Source organism: Marmota marmota, unplaced genomic scaffold (assembly GCF_001458135.2).
Source record: "Marmota marmota marmota unplaced genomic scaffold, marMar, whole genome shotgun sequence".
NCBI classification, from domain to species: Eukaryota; Metazoa; Chordata; class Mammalia; order Rodentia; family Sciuridae; genus Marmota; species Marmota marmota.
Genome location: NW_026000020.1, coordinates 6326907 through 6348536, shown reverse-complemented (window position 1 = coordinate 6348536; position 21630 = coordinate 6326907). Strand labels below are relative to the sequence as shown.

At 50.8% G+C, this 21630-nt stretch overlaps 1 protein-coding gene across 7 annotated transcripts in view; it reads right to left on the bottom strand.

The window, feature by feature from the left end:
- Positions 1-18033, bottom strand: part of Fam178b (family with sequence similarity 178 member B) — an 81651-nt gene extending 63618 nt beyond the window's left edge. For 2 of the 7 annotated variants that reach the window (XM_048810316.1, XM_048810315.1), the window contains exons 1-4: positions 17838-18033; positions 16760-16864; positions 8868-9020; positions 1211-1316 (exon numbers count right to left, since the gene is read on the bottom strand). In XM_048810316.1, the coding sequence (XP_048666273.1) occupies positions 1211-1316; positions 8868-9019 (258 nt within the window). In that variant the 5' untranslated portion in view covers position 9020; positions 16760-16864; positions 17838-18033. Of the gene's footprint in view, positions 1-1210; positions 1317-1651; positions 1826-8867; positions 9021-16735; positions 16865-17837 lie in introns of those variants that run through there. The other 5 variants (XM_048810314.1, XM_048810313.1, XM_048810319.1 and 2 more) reach the window with 5 other exon arrangements.
- Positions 18034-21630: the final 3597 nt, after the last annotated feature.

Here is a 21630-nt window from a genome sequence, read left to right as displayed (position 1 = left end):
GGCAGTGCCAGAGCCTGCACTTCAGCTGTTGGCCACAGGGCTGAGTCCTCGACACGCCCCCACCCTGGCCTAGCAGAGGTAGGAGAAGAGGCAGGGAGGGCTCTTCCATCCAGCTGGCCGGCCGAGGCTGGGGGCTCAGAGCCTTGTGAGGACTGAGCCTTGTGGGAGGGTGCTCCACAGGGTGTCGGGGCCACACAGGGACCCTCTGTGGGTGCTGCCTTAGAGGGTCTCTTTGTGTCTCCCAATGCCCAATTGTCACTCTGTCACATACTGTGCAAGGAGCAGAGAGAAGCTGCGCAGACGGGGTCAGAGAATAATGACCACACTGTTCCTTCCCCTTCATCCGCCATCCCCCCAGGCCTGGGTTAGGGATGAGGGCAACAGCCACACACAAGGGCCCCAGGAGCTGGCACCCTTCTCCTCGGAGGCAGGGAGGAGCACCATGCAGGACCCCAGAGCAGCAGCGAGAGCTCTTTCTGGAAGGTGGCCAGGCTGACCGGGCTGAGGCGTTCCTTGAATAATCCACCCTCATGGTGGCTCTGATTTACAGCTGGGCTCCAGGCTCCAACTGGCAGTACTGGGACCAGCTGGAACTTGTGACCTGCCCATCCCCAGACAGGGACAGCTGTGGGTGGGGCCTAAGGCCAGGCAGCATCCTCATGCCCTGCATTCAGATCCGGGTTGGCTCCAGGTTGCTCTACTACTTCTCCCTGACCCTCAGGGAGAAGGTCCCAAGCCCCTGGCAGAATGCATGCTCCCCTGAGGCCACACCTCCCAGCAGCCAGCAGGAGGGAGGAATTGGAGCAGGGGCAGCAGCTGCTCCTGGCTTTCCCAGCCACCTACTACTGCACTGTGGGATACGCAGACACTCAACGCCCCCTCCCTCAAGGACCCTCGGCTCAGAATTCAAAAGGTGCTGCAGGGTTGGTGGCAAAGACGACACCCTGAGAGGCACACACTCTGACAGTATGGAGCCCAGGAGGTTGCCAGCTCTGCATGACAGGTGGGTCCCTGCATGGCCCAAACCTGGCATTGTCACGTTAGGTGAGGTGAGGACTCGTGCCCATCACCTTCTTCCCTCTTGGACAGGACCAGCCTCATAGCACTCGCGGCAAGGCGAATTGAAGTGGCTGGTCCTTCCTGCCTGCTGGCCTCTGGGCCACGAGGCTGCCGCGCTCCTGCCACCTGGTGGCACGTCTGTGTTACTCACCTGGAACAGCCACTGGAGCAGAGGCACCGGGCAGTCAGAGGTGTGCAGGTACAGGTTGCTCAGGAGGCCATTGTGCAGGAAGGAGAGCTGTTGTGCCACTGGGGAGCTGTGGAGATGGAGGGGCGAGGTCAGGGGAGGCTCCATGCAGGCCCAGCAGACTCCTGCAGCAGAGGCTTGAGGGGCACCTGTCTTGGAGACTCTGGTCCCAGCTTTGCTGGGACGCCATGAGGCATGCTGGAACACTAGGGACACATGCTTTAGAGTCCATGACACGAGGTGCTGTCTGGAAAACCACCTCGCCCCCACCCCCCAACCGCCATCATCAGAACGACTTGCCTTTCTCCAGTGTTTTCCAAGGATACACCTCACTGTTTTAAACACAGGAGTGGGCAGTACAGTCCAACCTTTCCATTTGATGGAGGGGAAAACTGAGGCATTTACCAGGGGTGGGGAAAGGATCTTGGTGAGGTGAGGCAAGAACGGAGGAGTCAGGCTTCTCCACCTGTGGCTCAGGGCTGCAGGGGACAGGCAGGATTACCCACAGGCCTCCGGGTCCAGTTACACAGAGCATTTCCTCCCCATCTTGTATTTTTTTTTCCAACACAAAGGGGACACCTGAGAGGATGGGAAAATAACAGAGAGGGGCCCAGAATGGGGAAATTCTGGGAAGGAAATACCAAGTGAGGGTTCCCCAGAGGATTCTTTAGAAACTCCCTGTCCCTGGATCAGGGCATGACCTGCCAGTACGTTCAGTGCCTTCCCACCAGGCCCCTCCCTTTAACTGGAGTCCTCAGAGCCAGATTGCTGATGTGGAGAGGAGCCCTGGAAAATCACCTTGACCTACAGGATTCTGGTCTCCACTGAATGGGCAGATGTACCTGATGTGGCCAGAGGTCCTCTGGTGGCAGATGCTTTGGAGGTCAATTTAGAGGGGCTGGCCGCACTCTGGTGCATTCCCCAAACTCCTGGTCACCCCTAGGCAGGCCAGGTCGGGGCAGGAGCTCCCACTCGCTATATACTTGCTCCATTACTTTGTCTTTCTAGATAATGCCCCCAACGACTACGTGGATTCCAGGAAAACAAGAAAGTGATTTTATGTTTGTTCTTTTTGGTGGCCAGATCCACGCAGAGCACACTCAGATAGCATTTAATGTCATGACCCGAGATAGAACCATCCTCGCTCAGCCCCCACCCCTTTGGAAAAGGACGTCACGCTTTCATCTGCCAGGAACAGAACACTCCAAAGCCAAGATTCCCCTCAGAGCCAAGATGCTGTCTCCCTGAGGATGTCCAGGCAATTTACAAATTGTATGTTTTTTTTCAAAGTCATTTAAGTTCAGAGGAGAAAGAGGCTTTGTTCCTGTGGCCGTGAAGTTCAGGGCTCCCAAACACGTGCGCACCCAGGGCTGCTGGGGCACGCTCTGTGCTACCCCACGTGCCCAGTCACAGGGGTGCTTTGGCCAGCTGACCCCAAAGTGTACGGCATAAGCACAGGCCCTACAGCCTGAGTGCTGATACTGAGGGGTGTCTGTAGGGACCTGCATGTTGGCAGAACCCTGCCGGAGGCCACACATTGAGACACTTTGAGGAGAACTTTGAGGAGACTCTGGCTCTGGTATCCTGCTGTGGGCTGGGGGTACCCTGCCAGTTTCTTGGAGAGGGAGCCAACAGTACAAGTCCCTGCTGGTTTGGGCCACACATTTCCAACTGTTGCACCGAGGGAGTGATCTCTTGGGTCGCAAAGTCTTCCTTCTGCTACACAGGCCTTGCAGAGCAGTTTCTGCCAGAGAAATGACAGATCTTTTGAGTTCACTGCTGTTGAGCTTGGTTTCATCTGTGAGATAAGAAACTAGACAGCCAGGAAAGGCACATTCTGGCTCTGCCTTGGAACAAATGGCTTTCAAGGAATTCTGGGTCCAGAAGTACACGAGATCACGAGGAGCGAGATGAGACACAGGCTGGACCCCAGAGTCAAGTGGGGCACCTGTTCAGCACAAGGGGAGTGCTGCCCACCCAGACAGCCCTGCACCCGGCCAGGGAGGGAGTCCTTCACAGCACAAGTAACCTTGGGCTTGACCCTGTGTGCACACTGCCCTGCCTCTGGGGCAGGAAGAAGGGGCCCCCCAGGCCAGCATCCAAGCAGGGAGATGAGGAAAAGGGAAGAGGTGGGAGGTGTCTACAGCAGAATCTCAAGAATCTTGGGTGACAGAATCAGGAGTTGTCAGATTTGAGAAAGCCAGTGTCATATCTCCACAACAAAAATGCTGATGCTGGGGGCCTGTGGGTGCCTCTGCCAACACTGAGGTCAAAAGTTATCCTGAGAATGCCAAAGGACCCTGGCGGAGAATGGGAGGGACAGCAGATGGCATGCAGGCCCAGCTGAGTGTGAAGCCCCAGCTGTCACCCCAGAGGGTCCCAGTGAAGGGAGGTTCCCACGAGGGCCTCAGCTGTGTGTCCAGCCATAGCCAGGGCACTGCTAATCCCTAGCCATGATGGCAATGACAGAAGGCAGATGTCTCTCCCCATCACCGCCTGCTGGAACAGAAGGAAAAAAGGGGAGAAAATTGGCCCAAAGGGGAGGCCCTCAGGACGAGCATGGACCAAGTGGGGGACCAGCCTGGTTCTGCACACCAAGCTGTTGGAGCAGAGCCTGGGCCTCCTTGGAATTTATGATCCTGATAATGTCCAAGGGAAGATTATTCCAGCTTCTACCTCCTTGCCTATTTTATGGGCACCAGTCCCAGTGGGCAGTCTCCAAATGCCTCACGAATCCCAAGTGATGGCAGGAGGATAAACACCAAGGGCAGTTATTTATACAGTATTGGTTTCTGGGCGCTCGCCAGGTTTTCAAAAGAAAGTTTAAGTAAATGCCTAAGCAGAATACAAAGAACAACAGGGCCGGCCTTCTCCTGCACCCCTCTTCTGTTTCTTTCTTTCCTCTGTTTAAAGCTAAGAGAGCTACCTGGTCAGAAGCCCAGGGCTCCCAACACCGGCCCAGCTTGCTTTATTCATAACAAGGGGCATTTGCAGCCAGCAGGACTGAGTCCTGTCCACAGCCCACAGCTGGTGGATCGCTACTCACAGCTCCAACCCTGGTGGCCCCCTCCAGGAGGAGGAGGTGCTCGAATCTGAACAGGAACCAGGGCTGCTGGGCCTCGGGAAGGTGCAGGTACATGCAGTGCCACCGAGGTGAGGAGACTGGACTCACCCTCCTGCTGCTTTTTCCTGCCTGCTGAAGTCTTCCCACAGGAACACCCTGCCCCATGCCCACCCTCATGCCAGTAGTGGCAGATGTGCCCAGAGGACATGTGTGGACTCTAAGGAAAGCCTGTGAGCAAGCCAGCCAGGCAGGCCACCTCTCCCTTTCTGTGGAGCTCATTTCTGCTCTGATGCTCTGCACTAGGGAGAATCTGATTTGCTTTTGAATTGCTCTCAAGGAAGGAGGAAAAACTTCAGCTCCTGGAATTGGCTGACACCAACTGCTGTCATTAGGACATGTTACTTTGGTTCCAGGGAGTGACCCAAGGTCACACATTCAGCCACACAAACCTGTGCAGGCCACAGTCAGGGAGGTCTCTTGCACTCTGCTGCCCAGCCCACCTGCACCTGCTCTGTGACCCAAGGTGAACAGCTTGCTTGATCTGTGCTGGCATTTCCCACTTCATTCAGAGAAAAGAAAGATATTTCTCCCTTCACAGAAGGGTAAGGAGAAGTGAATCTATTTCAAGAGGTGATTTTAAAAAAATAACACTTTCTCTCCCTCCAATGATAAAAATTATACCTTCATTGTAGAAAGTTTGGAAAAGGCAGAGGCGTATAACTAGGAAAATAAAATCTCCTGCCAGCTCACAAAGTGTGAACTCTCTGCACTGCAAGACCTGGTACCCTCTGGCTGAATATGAGAGGGTCCTGTTGGTCACTAGGACCTTTCCCATTCTGTGTCTGAACTTGAAGTCTTTGGCATAAATAGGAAATGAAAGATGACCCAAGGCTAAATGGTGACCTCCAGGAAGTGGCCCTTGCCAACTGCCCCACGGGAGCCACGACAATGTCACATCCCAGTGTCACACAGTGGGCAGGGCATTCCTCCAGGAAGCCCTGTGCAGATTCCCAAAGCCACAGGATTGGAGGCTCATTAGCATATCTGAGGGAGGAGGGAAGCTGGGAGGCCACCTGGCCCTGTTTGGCAGCACTGGCTGATCGTGGGTCACCACTCCATATGGGGCTCATCTGTCAACACTTCTGTCCACCAGCCAGTCCAGGACGGGAGACCTGCTGTGGGCACAGCCCGGGGCTGAGGCAGGGAGGGAGCCTCCCTCTCTCCGCTGCCCTAGAGTCTGTATCTCTTCTTTCTCCAACTCCACTACCCTTCCTTCTTCTTTTTCCTTCAGTTTTTTTTTTTTTTTTATCAGTTCGGTCCTTTTTCCAGATCGTAATGTGAACCCTGACCAATGCTCTTGCACACCCAATAATCTCACACAGCTGCCAGCAACACTCTAGACCTTCAGGCAAGTGCTTCTGTGAAAGAATATGCCCATCATGTGGCTCATAATGTGTGTGTCCAAAAGCCAGGAAAATGGTTAAGGTGTCCAGGTACCAGGGCAAAGCGGCACTACACTGTTTGCTGCAGTGCCTGGGCCAGCTCAGATGCTACATAAAATCATTGATAAGACAACTGAAGGGGGCTGGGGATGTGGCTCAAGCGGTATCCCGCTTGCCTGGCATGCACGGGGAGCTGGGTTCAATCCTCAGCACCACATAAAAAATGAAATAAAGATGTTGTGTCCACTGAAAACTGAAAAATAAACCTTAAAATATTAAAAAAAAAAAAAAGACAACTGAAGGCGCTGGGGTTAAAGCTCAGTGGTAGAGTGTTTGCCCCTCACACGTGAGGTACTGGGTTCAGTCTTTAGCACCACATAAAAATAAATAAAGTAAATATATTAAAAAAAAAAAAAGACAACTGAAAAACAAAAATTTTTTTTTTTTTTTTTGTACCAGGGATTGAACTTGGGGCACTTAACTACTGAGCTACATCTCCAGCCCTTTTTTATTTTGAGATAGGGTCTCACTAAGTTGTTTAGGGCCTCACAGATTTGCTGAGGCTGGCTTAGAACTTGCTATCCTCCTGCCTCAGCCTCCCAAGCAGCTGGGATTACACACTTGCATCACTTCACCTGGCAAGACACCTGACATCTTAATACTGACTGATACGAATGATAAGAAATTACTATTTTTAGGTGCAATAGTAGTATTAAAATTACGTCTAAAAGTAGAGTGCTATATTCTAGAGACATAATCTGAAATATTTACAGATTAAATTATGTGTGTCTGAGATTTTCCTAGAAAGTAATCCTGGGGGAATGGTGTTGTTGGGTGGAGCAGAAAGGAAAAAGACTGGCTTTGAGCTGATCCGTGCTGAATTGACAGACGGATACATGGAGATAGGTTATGTTCTTCACTAATCTACTCTTATTTTCCTTATAAAATTTTATTTTATAGAACCCAGGACCTCACTGGGCAAGGGTTCTACCACTGAGCTATATCCCCAGTTCTTTAAAAAAAAATTTAAAAATTTTGAGACAGGGTCTAAGTTGCCTAGTCTGACTTCAAACTTGCAATGCTCCTGCCTTACTTTCCCAAGTAGCTAGGATTACAGGTGAATGCCACTGTTCACTCTACTTTTATATGTTTGCAATTTTCTACGATAAAAACTTTTAAAGGAGGGGCTGCAGTTGTGGCTCAGTGGTAAAGTGCTTGCCTGGCATGTATGAAGCACTGGGTTCAATTCTCAGCACCACGTAAAAATAAATAAATAAAATAAAGGTATAAAAAATACAATAACATTAAGAAAAATTAAAAAAAAACTTTTAAAGGAAAAATCAAAATATTAAGAATAATCTTTATGTTACAAAATATGATGAACTCAGAATTAATGAAATAAACCTAATGCCGTGATTAGCACAGTGAGTGTGTATGCTAGAGGGTCGAGTTTTAGAAGCTTGGTCCCCAACATGGAGATGATAGGAGGTGTAGGGATGTTTCAGAGGTGGAGCCTCAAGTGGTCATTAGTGGATCCTTCCCTGAACTTTTTCTTTGGCTTCCAGTCTGGGCCTGAGATCCCTCCCTCTCACAAACTCCTACCATGCAGTGCCATCTGCCATGAGATGATGCAACTATGGGCTCTTACCACTACTATTGCTATGCTGTTTGGACTTTCAGCCTCCACTATGAGCTTTTTTCTTTATAAGTACCCAGCCTCAGGTATTTAGTTATTGTAATGGAAAATGAACTAACATTCATAAGAAAGCCCTGCATGGCTGGAAAAGAGAGTAAGATTCCTATGTTTAAGTCTTAATGTGGCCTAAGAGACCACAGAAGCAGTCCAACTTCTGTGCTCCTTACAGGTGGCCAATGGTGGCCCTTTTTACATTCCCTTGTCGTCCAACCCAGCAGGGTACCTGGAAAACTACAATTGCACTGAATCCCGTGGACTTTTTCTTTCTTACAACTCTAAGTGTTGAACATTATTGTGGTAAATCATTTAAAAATCCTCTTAAAAAGCAATCTAGTAGGTGGTTATGTGTAATAGGGATACATTTACTCCCCAAAAGGAGAGGAACAAGACAGCTTCCTCCTGTTATCAGGTGTGCCCGTGGCTAGGGAAAAATTTCTGTGTTGGCATCCCACAGACCAAGGAGGTGCCACGTCTCCAGCAAATACAGTGCTCCCTCATTCCCTGTGGGGGGCATGTTCTAAGATCCCCAATGGAAGCCCAAAATGGTAGATAGTACCAAACCCTACAATTTAGTACCTTTTCCAACTTCACTAAACATTTAGCACACACTATGGCCCAAATTTTTGTAAGTAGAGGTGTGATGGCAAAGCTAGCAGAGTTCTGCTTCCTGGCTCCCTGGACTGGAGGTCTGGTTTACCTCTGCTTGCAGCACCCACAGCATATCACTTTTTTCTTCCCTTAAATCAAGAACTCTCACCTTTTCACTTAAAGGAAGTGCTTCTCTGTTCCCGGGGCTCGTTTGAACTCCCAGCATTGCTGCTCTTGTGAAGCAGAGGTCACCTGAACACACTGAGACCCTGCAACAGCAGCTCTGATGACAGGGATAGTTACAAGGACACTCATGGGCAACTGGAACACAGTGTGGATTCACCGGGCAAGAGGGGATCCACTCTGCAGTTGGAGCAGAGCAGGACGGCCTGAGACTCCATCATGCTGTTCACAATGGGACACAACTTAAATCAATGAACTTTTTATTTCTGGAATTTTCCATATAATATTTTCAGACCACAGTTGACCACAAGTAACTGAAACTGCAGAATGTGACACTAAGGATAAGGGGGCCCTGCTGTGGATGGCCCAGAAACTGGTCCCAGGGCTGACTGAACCGTAAACCCCAGGCCCTGTATGCTGCGCCCCACTCACAGATTGTTTATGCAACAGTGGAAGATTTTTTATAGTTTGTGCTAAATTAATAAATTTTATAAGTAGACAGGCATGACTATGTCACTGGTATCCCTAAAAGAGCACACAGCCATTGATCAAAACATGGCTCTGAATGACCTCTTTTGGGGTGTCCCTTATCCCTGGGCTCTAGAGGGAAGGGGCCTGGTGAGGCTTTGCCCCCACCAACACACTTACCTGAGAAACAGTTCTTCAAGGTGGTTGTGTGGCTTTAGATGTGAGGAGTCCAGAATGCAGGGCAGGGGGTGACGCCTGGGCAGAAACACAGTCTCACCCGGATGCACAGGTGGGATGACTTGCAGGGACACAGAGAACCTCTCCACCAGCATCCTGGAGAGGCAAGGAGGGGAGCAGGGGTCAGAGGCACATCTGGGCTTAAAGCATGTAGGGAAGGACGGATGGCCCAGGGGCGTCCCCTGTAGACCAGAGGGACAGCACCATCTGCTGATGAAGGAAGGGCCATGTACCTGTAGACATGGAGCCCTCACCAGCCTGCTCTATCAGAACACCACTTCAGGGCCAGGGGATGGGGAGCCAGCACCGGTTCCACCCAGGAGCTCTGCTCAGGTCAACTTTCACTGCATGTTTTCAAGGCCAGGTGTTGAAGGGTGCATCAGCATTGGCCAACCAAGAGAAGTGTAAACTCACCGCAGTATTCACTGGCTAGGGGAGGGACCCACAACAGAACAGCCCACACAGTGCAAGCAGGGAGAGTGGGCAGAAGGGCTGGTGCAGCCAGGGCCAGGGAGAGTGTCCTGGAAGGGCTGAGGAAGCAGTGGCCCAGGGGCCACAGGGGCTGGGTGGAAGCACAGGACAGCAGGAGGGCATCAAGGCCAGCTGCCAGGGCTGGATTCTCCCCTGACTCCAGCTAAGCGCAGAGCCTGCCTATTCCTGCCAAGCGTCTGACTTAGTAGATCGGAGCTGTGCCCATGAACAGGGAAGGAAAAGGGAAGAGGGGACCCTCTGAAACGGGGATGGGAAAAGGAAGGCTTTCAGATGGTTCCCAACAGTGAGCTAAATCTCTACGTGACAGATTGGCATGGACACCTGACACTGGTGGGTAGAAATGGCAAGCTGCAGAACAGGATATGTGTGTGTGTGTGTGTGTGTGTGTGCGCGCGCGCACGCGCGCGCGTGGTCATACCCTCTGCCCCTATGGAATATGCTCCCAGACCCTCAGTGGATGCCTGGAACCTTACTTATATAGTATCGAACGCTATAGCTTGTTTTTTCCATAAATAAGCACTTATCACACATCATGGCTGTAATCTATGCAGTTTGAAGTGTGAAAGCAAAACTATTAATTGCACAGATTCATTCTTCCATTCCAGATCTTGGCAACACAGAAAATAATTTTTTCTTTCCTTATTGGGAATGCTCATCCTCTCACTTAAAGGAATCACTTTATACTATCTCCTTGGCATATCTGATTAGCTGGCATCACTACTCGGAAGTTTGGGGCTGCTGTTAAATAAAATTAGGGTTACTTGAACACAAGCACTACAATACTGTGACAGTCAATCAGATAATCAAATTCTTAACTAATTGGTGAGCAGTGTATACAGTGTGGATACATTAGACAAGGGGATGATTCATGTCCTGAGCAAGATGGAGCAGGACATCATGAGATTTCCTCATCCTGCTTAGAATGATGTGCAACTTAAAACTGAATTGTTTATTTTTGGAACTTTCTAGTTAATATTTTCAGAGAGCAGTTGACTATGGGCAAGTACTGACACTATGGAAGGTGAAACATGGGTAAGGGGGGAATATCTACATGTCTGTATACAAGAATACAAATCTACTCAGACACACAAGACATACCCCACTGTGATCTAGAACAATCATCCCTAGGGGACAGGATTAGGATGAGGAGAGAGAAGACATGTTCTGTTTACTTCATATATGATAGTTCTGCTTAATGTTATAGTAATATAACATACATTTAACAACAATAAAACTAAATAAGCTGTAAACACTGCTTTCCCTCTTCTCTCCAGAAGACAGTCCATGCCCAGTCAGGTTCCCAGCCAGGCCTGCTGTCTGAGACAGCAAATTTAGGAACAGCTCAGGGGCTCATCAGGATCTGGGACACCCACAGCTGCCACTGGAGGTGAGTGCGAAGCCTGCAGCCTGCTGGCCAGCCATGAACACCTGTTTCCCTCTCAGCCCAAGTGGCCCCAGGTAAGGCCCCACCTACATCCCAGGGCTCTGCTGAGAATGAAATGGGACAATGAATGGGACCACTGACGGGACAGGAAGATCTGATCTGAAGGCTTTTAGAAACCATCTCAACACACCACCATGCAAGGGCTGGGGTTGTGGTTCAGTGGTAGAGCACTTGACTCACACTTGTGAGGCACTGGGTTCAATTCTCAGCACCACATATAAATGAATAAAATAAAGCCCCAGCAACAACTTAAAAATAAAAAGCTGCCATGCAAGTGGTAAAATGAGTTCTTGCTTATGTCTTTGCCATCAGACTTTTATGAGTATCTACTGTAGCTTATATTGCTTTTATAGTCAGGAAAAATTTGCAAATTTTTAAAAGTTCTGTAAGAATTGGGCTCATTTGTGAAGGGGGCCCAGCCCTGTCCCCAAAACCAAAGGGATTTTTGTGATGTTGACTATAATGTATGCACATTATTAGCCATTCTGAGACGACAATTACACATCTAATTGAGGATTTCCTGTGCAGCCTGGAGCTGGCAATAAAGGATGATGCTGTGTTTTAAATATCCACCCCCCAAGCCCCACCACCCCCTGCTGCCCTGGCACACACTTAGGTCTTTTAACTTGAAGAAAGAATTTAGGATGTCATCCCTTCCAGACACAGGCCATTCCCAGGCCACGAGCAGACATGCTCAGGATCTTGGTGTCCTTTCTGGGACAGGCAATTGTGGCAATCCTAATCGCCTTGTCTGGCTGGGGCCTGGCCCCACCTCAGCTGCACCCCTTCCAGACTCACAGCCTGTTCCCTGGCCCCACCACTTCCTGGGCCTCTTCAGAGACAGAATAGGCTGCTGGGCTTTGTACTGAGTTGCCTTTTTTCTTTTTTAGGCATCAGGTTGAACAGTCCCATCAGAATGATCCCACATCAAAACAACCACCTCAAAGTGACTGTTGTCAAAGAGGCATTCTCAAAGCACCACTGGAAAACGTCACGAGCTCAGAAAACCAGCAGTGATTTCAAAGCCAGGAGTATCTCCTGCTTTAAGCTGGCTACACAGATAACTCCCTTTCTAAAGTGAGGAACTGTGAAACCTCCAAGCCCTGACTTACAGCATCCTAGATGTGGTCAGTAGAGAGGGAACAATGGCACAGTTATTCTTGCTACAGAGATTTTACAAAGGTTTTGAGAGGTTCCATTCAGAGCCTATCTATCCAGCAAGTGGGAAGCCAGAAGCCCAATCCATGCCTCAGCTCACAGAGAAGATGGCCTTGGTCATGGGGTACCACAAGGCCTTCTTGAGAGGGAAGCTCTGAATCTGCTGGGATATCAGGCAGCACCAGCACCTGCCCTCCTGGAATTCAAGGGGGGCACTTCTCGGCAGCCCTGCCCTGGATCTCCTGCACTGTGCAAGAAACTCTGCCTGCTTATCTGGGACAATGGTTCCAATCCCAATGAGTTCCCAGACTCCCCACCATCCAGACAAGCCCAGGGGAGCCCGGACACAACCTCTCGCTGTGCTTGCTTTTAGCCACTCCCTTCTATTTTCATTGAAAGGTCTTTAGCCAAGTGGTGTGCCCCCAGTGATCTTGCAACAGATGATGTCTGACAGGGTCACAATGGTCACAGCTGCCCAAGTTGTTCAAAAATCTTCAGACAGCTTTTTGTCTCCCTTCCTCAACTCAGCTGAAACCACGGATCTGCACTTGCACCTGCACAGGTGACTTTCTGATGGGTGACCTTTGACATCAGAGGGCTCCAAACTCCACACTCAGAGCTGCTAATGCAGCCATTTTCTGAACATGGGTCCCATGAAGAAATGGGTAGCTGATGGTACCTGCATGGACTGTGGCTGGTTCACTTTCCCTGCCTCCCATCACTGTCCTACTGCTCCAGTCTCTCAGATCACTCTTTTTCTATCCCATAAATACCCCTAAACCCTACCCCTGGGGAAGGTGAACTTCAGTGGGGCTCCTCATGTGTGAACCTGGGACTGCCTTCTGAATAAACTCCTTCTCTTTTGCAAAACCCAGTCCTTCGGTGGCTGGCATACTGGGTGGCAGGCAGAATGGGCCTTCCTGGGTAACAACAGGTCCTCCTAAGCGAGGCCAGGCCGGCCACGCCAGCATGCACAGGCCCACGCGCCGATCTGTTGTCTGTGGCAGCTTTCACCCAACAACAGCAGAGTCCAGCCTCTGCTACAGAGAATCACAGGTTCAAAGTTACATTGACTCTCCACAAACTTCACAGTAAGATTCTGCTGATATTTGGTCTAGTGCAGAGGTGATTATCAGAAAATGTCGAGAAAAAAAGACAAATGGCCAGCCATGGTGTTGCTCACAATCTTTTTTTTTTTTTTTGTAACAGGGACTGAACTCAGTGGTGCTTAACCACGCAGCCACATCCCCAGCACTCCTTATATTTTATTTTGAGACAGGGTCTTGCTAAGTTGCTTAGGGCCTCACTAAGTTGCTGAAGTTGGCTTTGAACTTGTGATCCTTCTGCCTTAGCCTCCTAAACTGCTGGGATTATAGGCATGTGCACAGCCTTACAATCACCTTTGAGCAACAAGAATGGTGTGAATTCTTTGGGGATCCTAAGAGCAAGGCTCTGAGGACATGTACATTTTATATCACTCAACACCCCTTCGGAAATGGACATAGAACATTGAGCATTTATCAAAGCTTTGCCCATAACGGCCTGGACCAGTGCTAAAGCACACTCAGGCTCAGGGTGGGGGGAAGCCTGGATAGCACCCAGCAAGACCAATGGCAGGGGTTACTCTAGGGCACAGGGATCCTGAAGACCCCCTCCACCCCAACTTTAATGCCCCCTCTCCCACAGCATTCCCATTAGCACAGAAACATGCTGTTATTTTCCCCAAGAAAGAAAGAAGCCAACCAACCAACCAAACAACCTACCAACGTACCTTGACCCCATTTCCTCCAGCCACTGCCCATCTTACTCTCCTGTCCTCTCCCCTGTCCTCCATGAATCTATTCCAGTCAGGCATGATCCCAGCAGCCCACCAGAGCTGCTCTTGTCAAGGTCACCATGACCACTATTTTGCTAAATGCAATGGTCATTTCTCAATCGCCCTGATTTGACCATTGGTTGCCAGTACTTGGCAGCTGGTTTCCCTCCAGACCACACAGCATCCTCTTCTGCTCTTGCTGATGGCCTCTAGGTGCTCAGGGTCCTGATCTTCTCAGGTACTCGTTCCCCAGGGTACTTGTTCTCATCCAGCTTCAAGGTAGCAAATGCCACCTCCACACAGAACTCCCAGGCTCATGCTCCAAGCCACCTGCCCGATCTTGCCCCTAGAATTCCCCAAGTGAATTCTTGACCTCATATCCAACCCCAACCTATCCTGTGATCACTTAAGTCTTCCCATTTAAAGATACTCCTAACCTCTAGCTGTTGGGGCCAAACACTTGGGGTTCCCTTCTAGATTCCCTCCTTTTGCCATATCCTTAATCTAGCTTGTCAGCAAATTCTCTCAGTTCTATCTTGAAAACATCCAGAACTTTCCTGCACCTCCCCACCCACAGTTCTCATCCATGTTTCCTAGTTCTTAACTCCCTCCCTGAGGAAGAGCACGGAAGCTAGAATTTTTCTTCCCTAAGCTATCCCCCAAGGATCAAAGAAACACCGATCTTCCCTGCCCCAGCTGGCCACAGAGATATTCTGTGACCTCCTTTGTCTGATCAGAGGTCATAAGACCCTCCTGGCTCCTGAGGGTCCTGCCCACACCCTGGAGAAAGGCAGCTGACCACACAGCCCTCGCTGGGCTTCCTCACCTGGTCTATCAGAAATCTTGTCTATGCCACGAAGCTTCCAGAAAACCCAAAAGGACGTGGGTCCAGACAGCTTCTGGAGGGCTGAATGTGTGGAGGTCCCTGGAGGGCGGCTGCCCAGGGAGGGCTAGATGCTGCGCCTGCCCCAACCTCACTCAGCACCTCTTCAACTGCATCCTTTTTAACATTCTTCACAGTAAATTGGGCAACACACATTTCCCTGAGTTCTTTGAGCCACCAGCAAGTCAAGCCAAACCCAAGGAGGGCTTGCAGGAAGCCTGACTTATGCCTGGTCACTGGGGGACAGTGCAGCAGCCAGCATTGCGATGGCACGGAGGCGCAAGCAGTCCTGTGGCTGAGCCCTCCCCTTGTGGGATCAGCCACTATCTCTGGGCAGGTGGAGTCAGAGCTGAGTTGGCCTGAGGGCACCCTGTGGGGTCCCTGCCTTTGGGGCAGGGAGGACAGTCACATCTCCTGAGCTGATTGCGGTGACAACAGAGGGAAAGGATGCTTATGCTTTAGTTTTCCCAGCACACCCTCATTGCTCTCTCCCTGCTGCCCTTGCCTGTCCTCACAGCCCACCCAACAGAGTAGCCACAGGTGCCTCCTCTGGATGCACGTCACATCAGCTGTGGAAGCTCACGCGGGGGAAGAGTTGTGGAGTAGGTGCCCACCACCAGCCTCCCCAACCTCCTGGCCCCCACCCACTGCTCCCAACATGCTAGGAGCACTCCCACCACAGGCCCGAGCTTCTCTCCCCTCTCAGGGGTCTCCTGAAAGCCACCTTCTCATGGAAGACTTCTGCGCCTGCCTCCTTCAAACCCCCGTATGGCCTCTGTGCGCCCTCCTCTCCTGAGCACTTGTCACGGCTGTGTTTACCTTGTTCACTGTTCCTCTCCCTACCCTGACTCCAGCGACGTCAGGGCAGACAGCAGGCTGCTTTCACTCCTGCTACATCCTCAGGATCTAGCCGCCTGGCACAGGTTGGTACTCTATAAACATCTGTTGGATGAATGCATGAGTGGATGGACAAATGGGTGGATGGATGGTGTGATAGACTGAATGTGTCTCTCCAAAATTCAGATGTTGGAATCCCAACCCTCAAGGTAACTGGGAGATGGGGCCTGTGGGAGGTGATCAGATCATGAGTTTGGGGCCGCTGTGAACAGGACTAGTGAGAGCTCTCTAGCCCTCTTCTGCCAAGTGAGGACTCAAGACATCAGTGCTCTGCAGCCTGGAAGAGGGCCCCCTGTGCAGCCTGAGCATTCAGGCACCCTGGTCTTGGACTCCCAGTCTCCAGAGCTTGAGAAACATTTCTGTTCTTCACAAGTCACCTATTCCATGGTGCTCTGCCACAGCAGCTCAAAAAAATAAGGCAGATAGAAAACAGCAGACCCTAAAGACAGATTCAAGCCTGGAACAGTGGCACACGTCTATAATCCCAGCAGTTAGGGAGGCTGAGGCAGGAGGATCATGAGTTCAAAGCCAGCCTCAGCAACAACTTAGTCAGGCCCTAAGCAACTTAGCAAGACCCTGTCTCTAAATAAAATATAAAAAGTGCTAGGGAAGTGTCTCAGTGGTTACGTGCCTGTGTGTTCAATCCCCAGTATGGAAAAAAAAAAAAGAAAAAGGATTCAACTGTGGTCCTCAGGCATCTCCAAGACCCAGACCCTGTTGTACAAATGAATCCAGATCTCTCTCCAGCCAACAGCCCAATTAAACCAGGGCCAACACAGTCTTGACCCAGATGAAAGCACTGAAAAAGTCACTTTCTTTCCCCAGACAGGAAGATTTAAAAAAAAAAAAAAAAGTCATGTGGCCATAATCCCCCTTGAAAGGCAGTTTTCAGTTATGTGGTTTCGTGTAGCTATTTTCCAAAGCGATCTGGTTTCGTGAACTTGGACAGTTAACTGGGCTGTGTTTTATGATCTGTGTCCTCTAAGGCCAGACTGGACCCTGATGCCCACCAGCTGATCAGATATTTCTTGAATCAATGAATAAATGTGGCTATAAGAGTAGGATTCTGCTTTAGAGCTCAAGAACGGCCTACAAATTGCTAGTTGAAATTCTGACCACACCTGCAGGAGGCCCCGGCCCAGCACCTGTGTTCGGGGGCCAGCGGCACTTCGTCTTCATTGAGATCTGAGGTGAAGTCAGGGTGGTGCTGCAGCAGCAGCTTCTCCTGCTCCTGCTCCCGGGCCTGCTCCCTGTGGGGAAGAAGCCAGAGCCTGTCACCAGGCTGTAAGCACCCCTATACACCCACAAGGCTAGGAAGCAGAGGCCGAGTCACCCTGGTCTCCCTGCAGGAAGGCACCCGGGTCTGAGTTTGCGGGGTGTGGGAGTCACTGCATCCACGCACTGTGCTGCCTCCAGTGAGAAGAGATGAGTTGACAAGCCTGAAGGAAGATGGGTTCCGACACTCAATGTTATGTGTAGCTTCGTGGACATTGTTTTGGAGTTCACTCTTTTTTTTTTTTAAAACACACTAGGCCTGAGCCTGGCTCTTCTGCTCCCACAGGTCCAGCTGCACAGCCGGGCAGAACCACACCCTGGACTCCTTGGTGTCCCTGACTCACTGTCTGGCTCTCCAGTCACAGATAGCAAGAGCCCTCCAGCCCCTGCTCACTCCCTGTATCTCCCAACCCTTTGTCCCTTGTCCTTCAGTAGCCTGGAGCCCTGTTTACTTCCAACCAGTTGTGACCACAGGCCCCTTGTGTGCACCATTATCTTGCTGGGGCTCTGACTCCATGCTGTGGTTTGATTATGACTTGGCTCCAACAAAACTCATGCTGAAATCTGAAGGCCAGTGTGATAGTACTGAGAGGTGGAAGCCCTGTAAGAGGTGCTAGTCGAGGGGGTACGGCCTCTGAAAGACTAAGCTCTTCTTGGCTCTCACGGGACCTCTGCCCCTTTTCTCTTCTGTGTGGCCCCCACCTTCCCGCCACACATGCAGCAGCACGAGGCTCTCACCAGATGCTGGCAGGTGCTTGTGGACCTCCAGTGCTTCAAGCCAAAATACCCTGGTCTTTACAATCACCCCATCTCAGCTATTCTACTTCTACAACAGAAAACGGCCCAAGACATTCCCTAACCACTCTGCAAATCCTGAGTGGGCAGCAAGCTGTCCTGCAGCTTCCACTGTCTGTGCCTCCCCAGCCCCACTCTAGCCCCTCCAAGTACCTGCCAGGAGATCCCAGGTGAAGTCAGGGTAGTGCTGCAGCAGCAGCATGGGCTATCAAGTACCATGGGCTATCAGTTCTGAAATATTCTCTCTCCAACCCAGGCATCTCTCTTGTGCTCAGATCCTTCTATTACCACTAAATAGATGATTTCCAGCTGAGTGTGATATGGCCAAGTGTGCCTTCCTCTTTCCCACAAAGGCCCCCACTTCCCGGCTACTCAGGCCACAGAGCCATCAGAGGTCCCTCAAGCTCCTCCCAGGGTTTCCTGATGTGAGCCACCAGTTCTCCAAAGGCCACCAGCATGTTCTTTTTTAAATACATCTGTGCCTGCTTAAAATTCTCCCACGGTTCAACCTGTGCTTACACGCCACCCAGCTCCCTTGCTACCTCAACTGTATCTCCTGCCTCCTTCCTCCCACTCCTCAATGAGAAGACTCTTATCCTTGCTGGCCAGGAGCAGCCTGGCCTGTCCCACCTGCCTCTACACAGGGCTTATCCTTCCCAAACAAAACTTATTATCCTGCAAGGGTCAAGGACAAGAACATCTCCAGGAAGCCTTTCCTGACCATTAAGTAAGCAGTGCTCTTTTGGGCCCCCCATAGTAGCTCCAGAGACTAGGAAATACCACATCCATTCTGTTCCATTTCCAGGTGAACAGGCGCTCCACATGTCCAGTGCCTGGCCCAGGCCCAGTGCTTGGTGTGCCATGCACTGAAAATGTCCACGCCTCGGCCCACCCATTCATGAAGCCCTAAACCCCAGGGTTGCTGAATTTGGAGTAAGGAAATAATTAAAGTTAAATGAGGTCACAGGGTGGGACCCTGGTCCAATAGAATCAGTGTCCTTGTAACAAGAGGAACCAGAGAGCTTGCTTTCTCTGCAACATGAGGACATGGCAAGAAGGTGGCTGTCTGTAAAACAGGAACAACCTGAATCAGTAACTCAACTGGCCAGAGTCTTGATCTTGAACTTCCCACTTGAAATAAGTGCCTGTTGTTGAAAGGCCCCCAGGTGTGCTACTGAACAGGCCGGAAAAGAGCAAGAATCTCCCACTGCTAGGCACACTGACAGCCAGGTATGGGTTTTCCACAAGCATTCACTTTCCTGTCGATATTTTCAAGCATCTATGAATTCAGGGCCCAGTGCTCGGCACCATGGAAATACATAGACACGGCTCCTTCCCTAACCTGCCATCTGGTTGGGAGGAAATACTCAGGTTCAGGAAGCTAAACAAAAGTCAGAGGAGCTGGGAGGAGGAGGGAGGCCGATTCTGTGGGTGGAGGCAGAGGGCCAGAAAAGGACAAAGGCAGAGAAAGCAGTAATCAGTCTCACATGTGTGTTTAACGCCCACCTGTGGGCAAGAAGGCAGAGCGAGGAACTTGGGAAAATCAAGTCTCCAGCCTGAGTGCCTAGTGGAGCCGTGAGGCCAGAGCCGTAAGCGTAAACTGCCCCGTCTACACTCAGCTTCTGCAGACGCAACCCAACCACACACACTGAGGAAACATGACTCAACAGACAGGAGAGGGGACAGAGAAGAATTAGGTCACACGAGCATCTGCTCACATGCCATCAAAGAGTAGCCTGGGAAGATGACCCCAGCACAGGAGCAGCTGCTACAGCTGCTCCCAGCATGACAGAGGGTCTACTCCAGCCAGCAGGTCCAGCCTTTCCACCCCAAGGGCTCACCAGGGCCAGCCGACCTCCCCAGATGGCATTCAGCCAACAGCAAAAGTGGCTGGTCCCAATGCCACTGAACCTCCCTGATGCATCTGTGATCCTCATCAGCCGGGGGATTCTGCCTCTAGAAGCTTCTGAAGACAGAGGGTGGGAAAGCCAGCCAGAAGTGATCCAGAACCACCTGCGACAAGGTGTGGCTCCACTGTGAGAGGGCAGGTGTGAGCAGCCAGCCTGCGAGGGGAAAGCGAGCTTCCATGCTGGGGCGGGACAGGGCAGGGGAAGTGCTGCCCAGCATGACTCCTGAGGCCACAGGCACACCTGTCCATTTTCCACTCCCTGCTAACTGAACACCTCCAGTCTTTGGGCATAAGGAAGCCAAGGAGCACCCGGACAAAGGGTGCTGTCCATGGTGGGGGGTGAGGTGCCCTGCTCAGAGATGCCACCCTTGGCCCAGCTCCACTCCACTTGCTGGTTATGAATCTGTGCACACAGGGCGCACTGTGTCTGTTCAGGGAAGCCTGCTTCATTCAGATGGATTTGCTCTGAGTGCTATAGTGCTGCCAACCCCACAGACATGCCCCTCCACTCACCTCTTCTCCTGCAGTAAGTAGTCCAAGCTGTTGACATAGTGCTCTGAGCCCCCAGAGGCAAACTGGAGAGAGAGAACGTGGGGATGGGAAGAAAGGAAGACAAAGACACAAGGGGACAAGTTAAGTTCTTATTTATTTTGCTTCCTTTTCTGAACAGATAATACACTCACATGGTGAAAAAAAATAAAAAAGCATAATGGCATTCAACAACATGCCTCCCAACCACCTACCCCAGCCTTCCAGGCCCCTCCCCACTCAGGTGGGCATTTCTTGAATGCTTTTAGAGACATTTTACACAAAGACAAGAACAACAACAATTCATCATAGATATCCCCTCTTAACACAATACTATAACCCTATCTTGCACTTGGTTCTTTTCAATTAAAAATACATCTTGTTTGAGAGGCTGAGGCAGGAGATCACAAGTTCAAAGCTAGCCTCAGCAAAAGCGAGGTGCTAAGCAACTCAGTAAACAGGCTCTGTCTCTAAATAAAATACAAAATAGGGCTGGGAATGTGGCTCAGAGTTGGGTGCCTGAGTTCAATTCCTGGTACTCTCCCCACAAAAAATATACCTTGAGAGTCATTCCATATCAATATCAAAGAGATTTGTGGTGCATGTGTAACACTTTTGGGATATTATGACGTATTTTATTAGCTCCCTAGAGGTGGACATTCAGGTTACTGACAATCTTAGGCTATGGCAAACAAGTGCTGCCCTATTCTTAGAGAATAGTCTCTGGATCCATGTGATCTTAAAGGTCCCCACACACAGTTTACACGAGGACTTTATTCCCTTTCTGAAATTCATCACTGAGGTTTTCATTAGGAATCCCATTGCTGGACCAGGGTCAGCCGGACTCTCTGGGCTCAACCGAACCCAGACCCCAGCACTGAGATCCTTGCTTGCTCCAGGGCCATATCCCAACCTTAGCCATGAAGGTCTTGAGGGGCTTCTGTGCAGAAATGGCACTGAATTTGGTGCCACTCCCAACATGTGTCAGCAGGAATTAGAAGCAGAACAAAGAGAAGAGGTGCAGCCTAGCCTTAGGGCCCCAGGGTGGGGTATGTGGCAGAGCAGAGATGTCAAGGGGAGAGGGCTAAAGGAGGCTATGGGTATGATTGAGGAAGGGGTAGGCAGAGAGGAGGGGCATAGAGTACGAACTGAAATGGGTGGCTGAAGAAGGACAGCAAAGACAGGAGACCAAAAAGTGGCTGCCACCTACCGAAGTGTGAACATTTGTCTCTGGAGTCGCGGCCTGCTGGCTTGGGCCTGCCATATTCCAGAACAGCTCCTCCAGTGAGCCCAGGCCCTCCTTGGGGTCAAAGCCCAGGGGGTCCTGTGCCAACTCCTTGGGCAGTCTTCTCAGGCCCTGAGGACCTGAAGCACCCACCCACCTTTGGCCCGGGGTATCCCGGTGGGTCTGCAGTAGCCTCAGGTTTAGGAACTCTACTGGTGGTGGACTCCAGTCAGTGGGGAACATGTCCCCGCTGGTCTGCATCTTGGGCTTCTTGGGTGACTTGG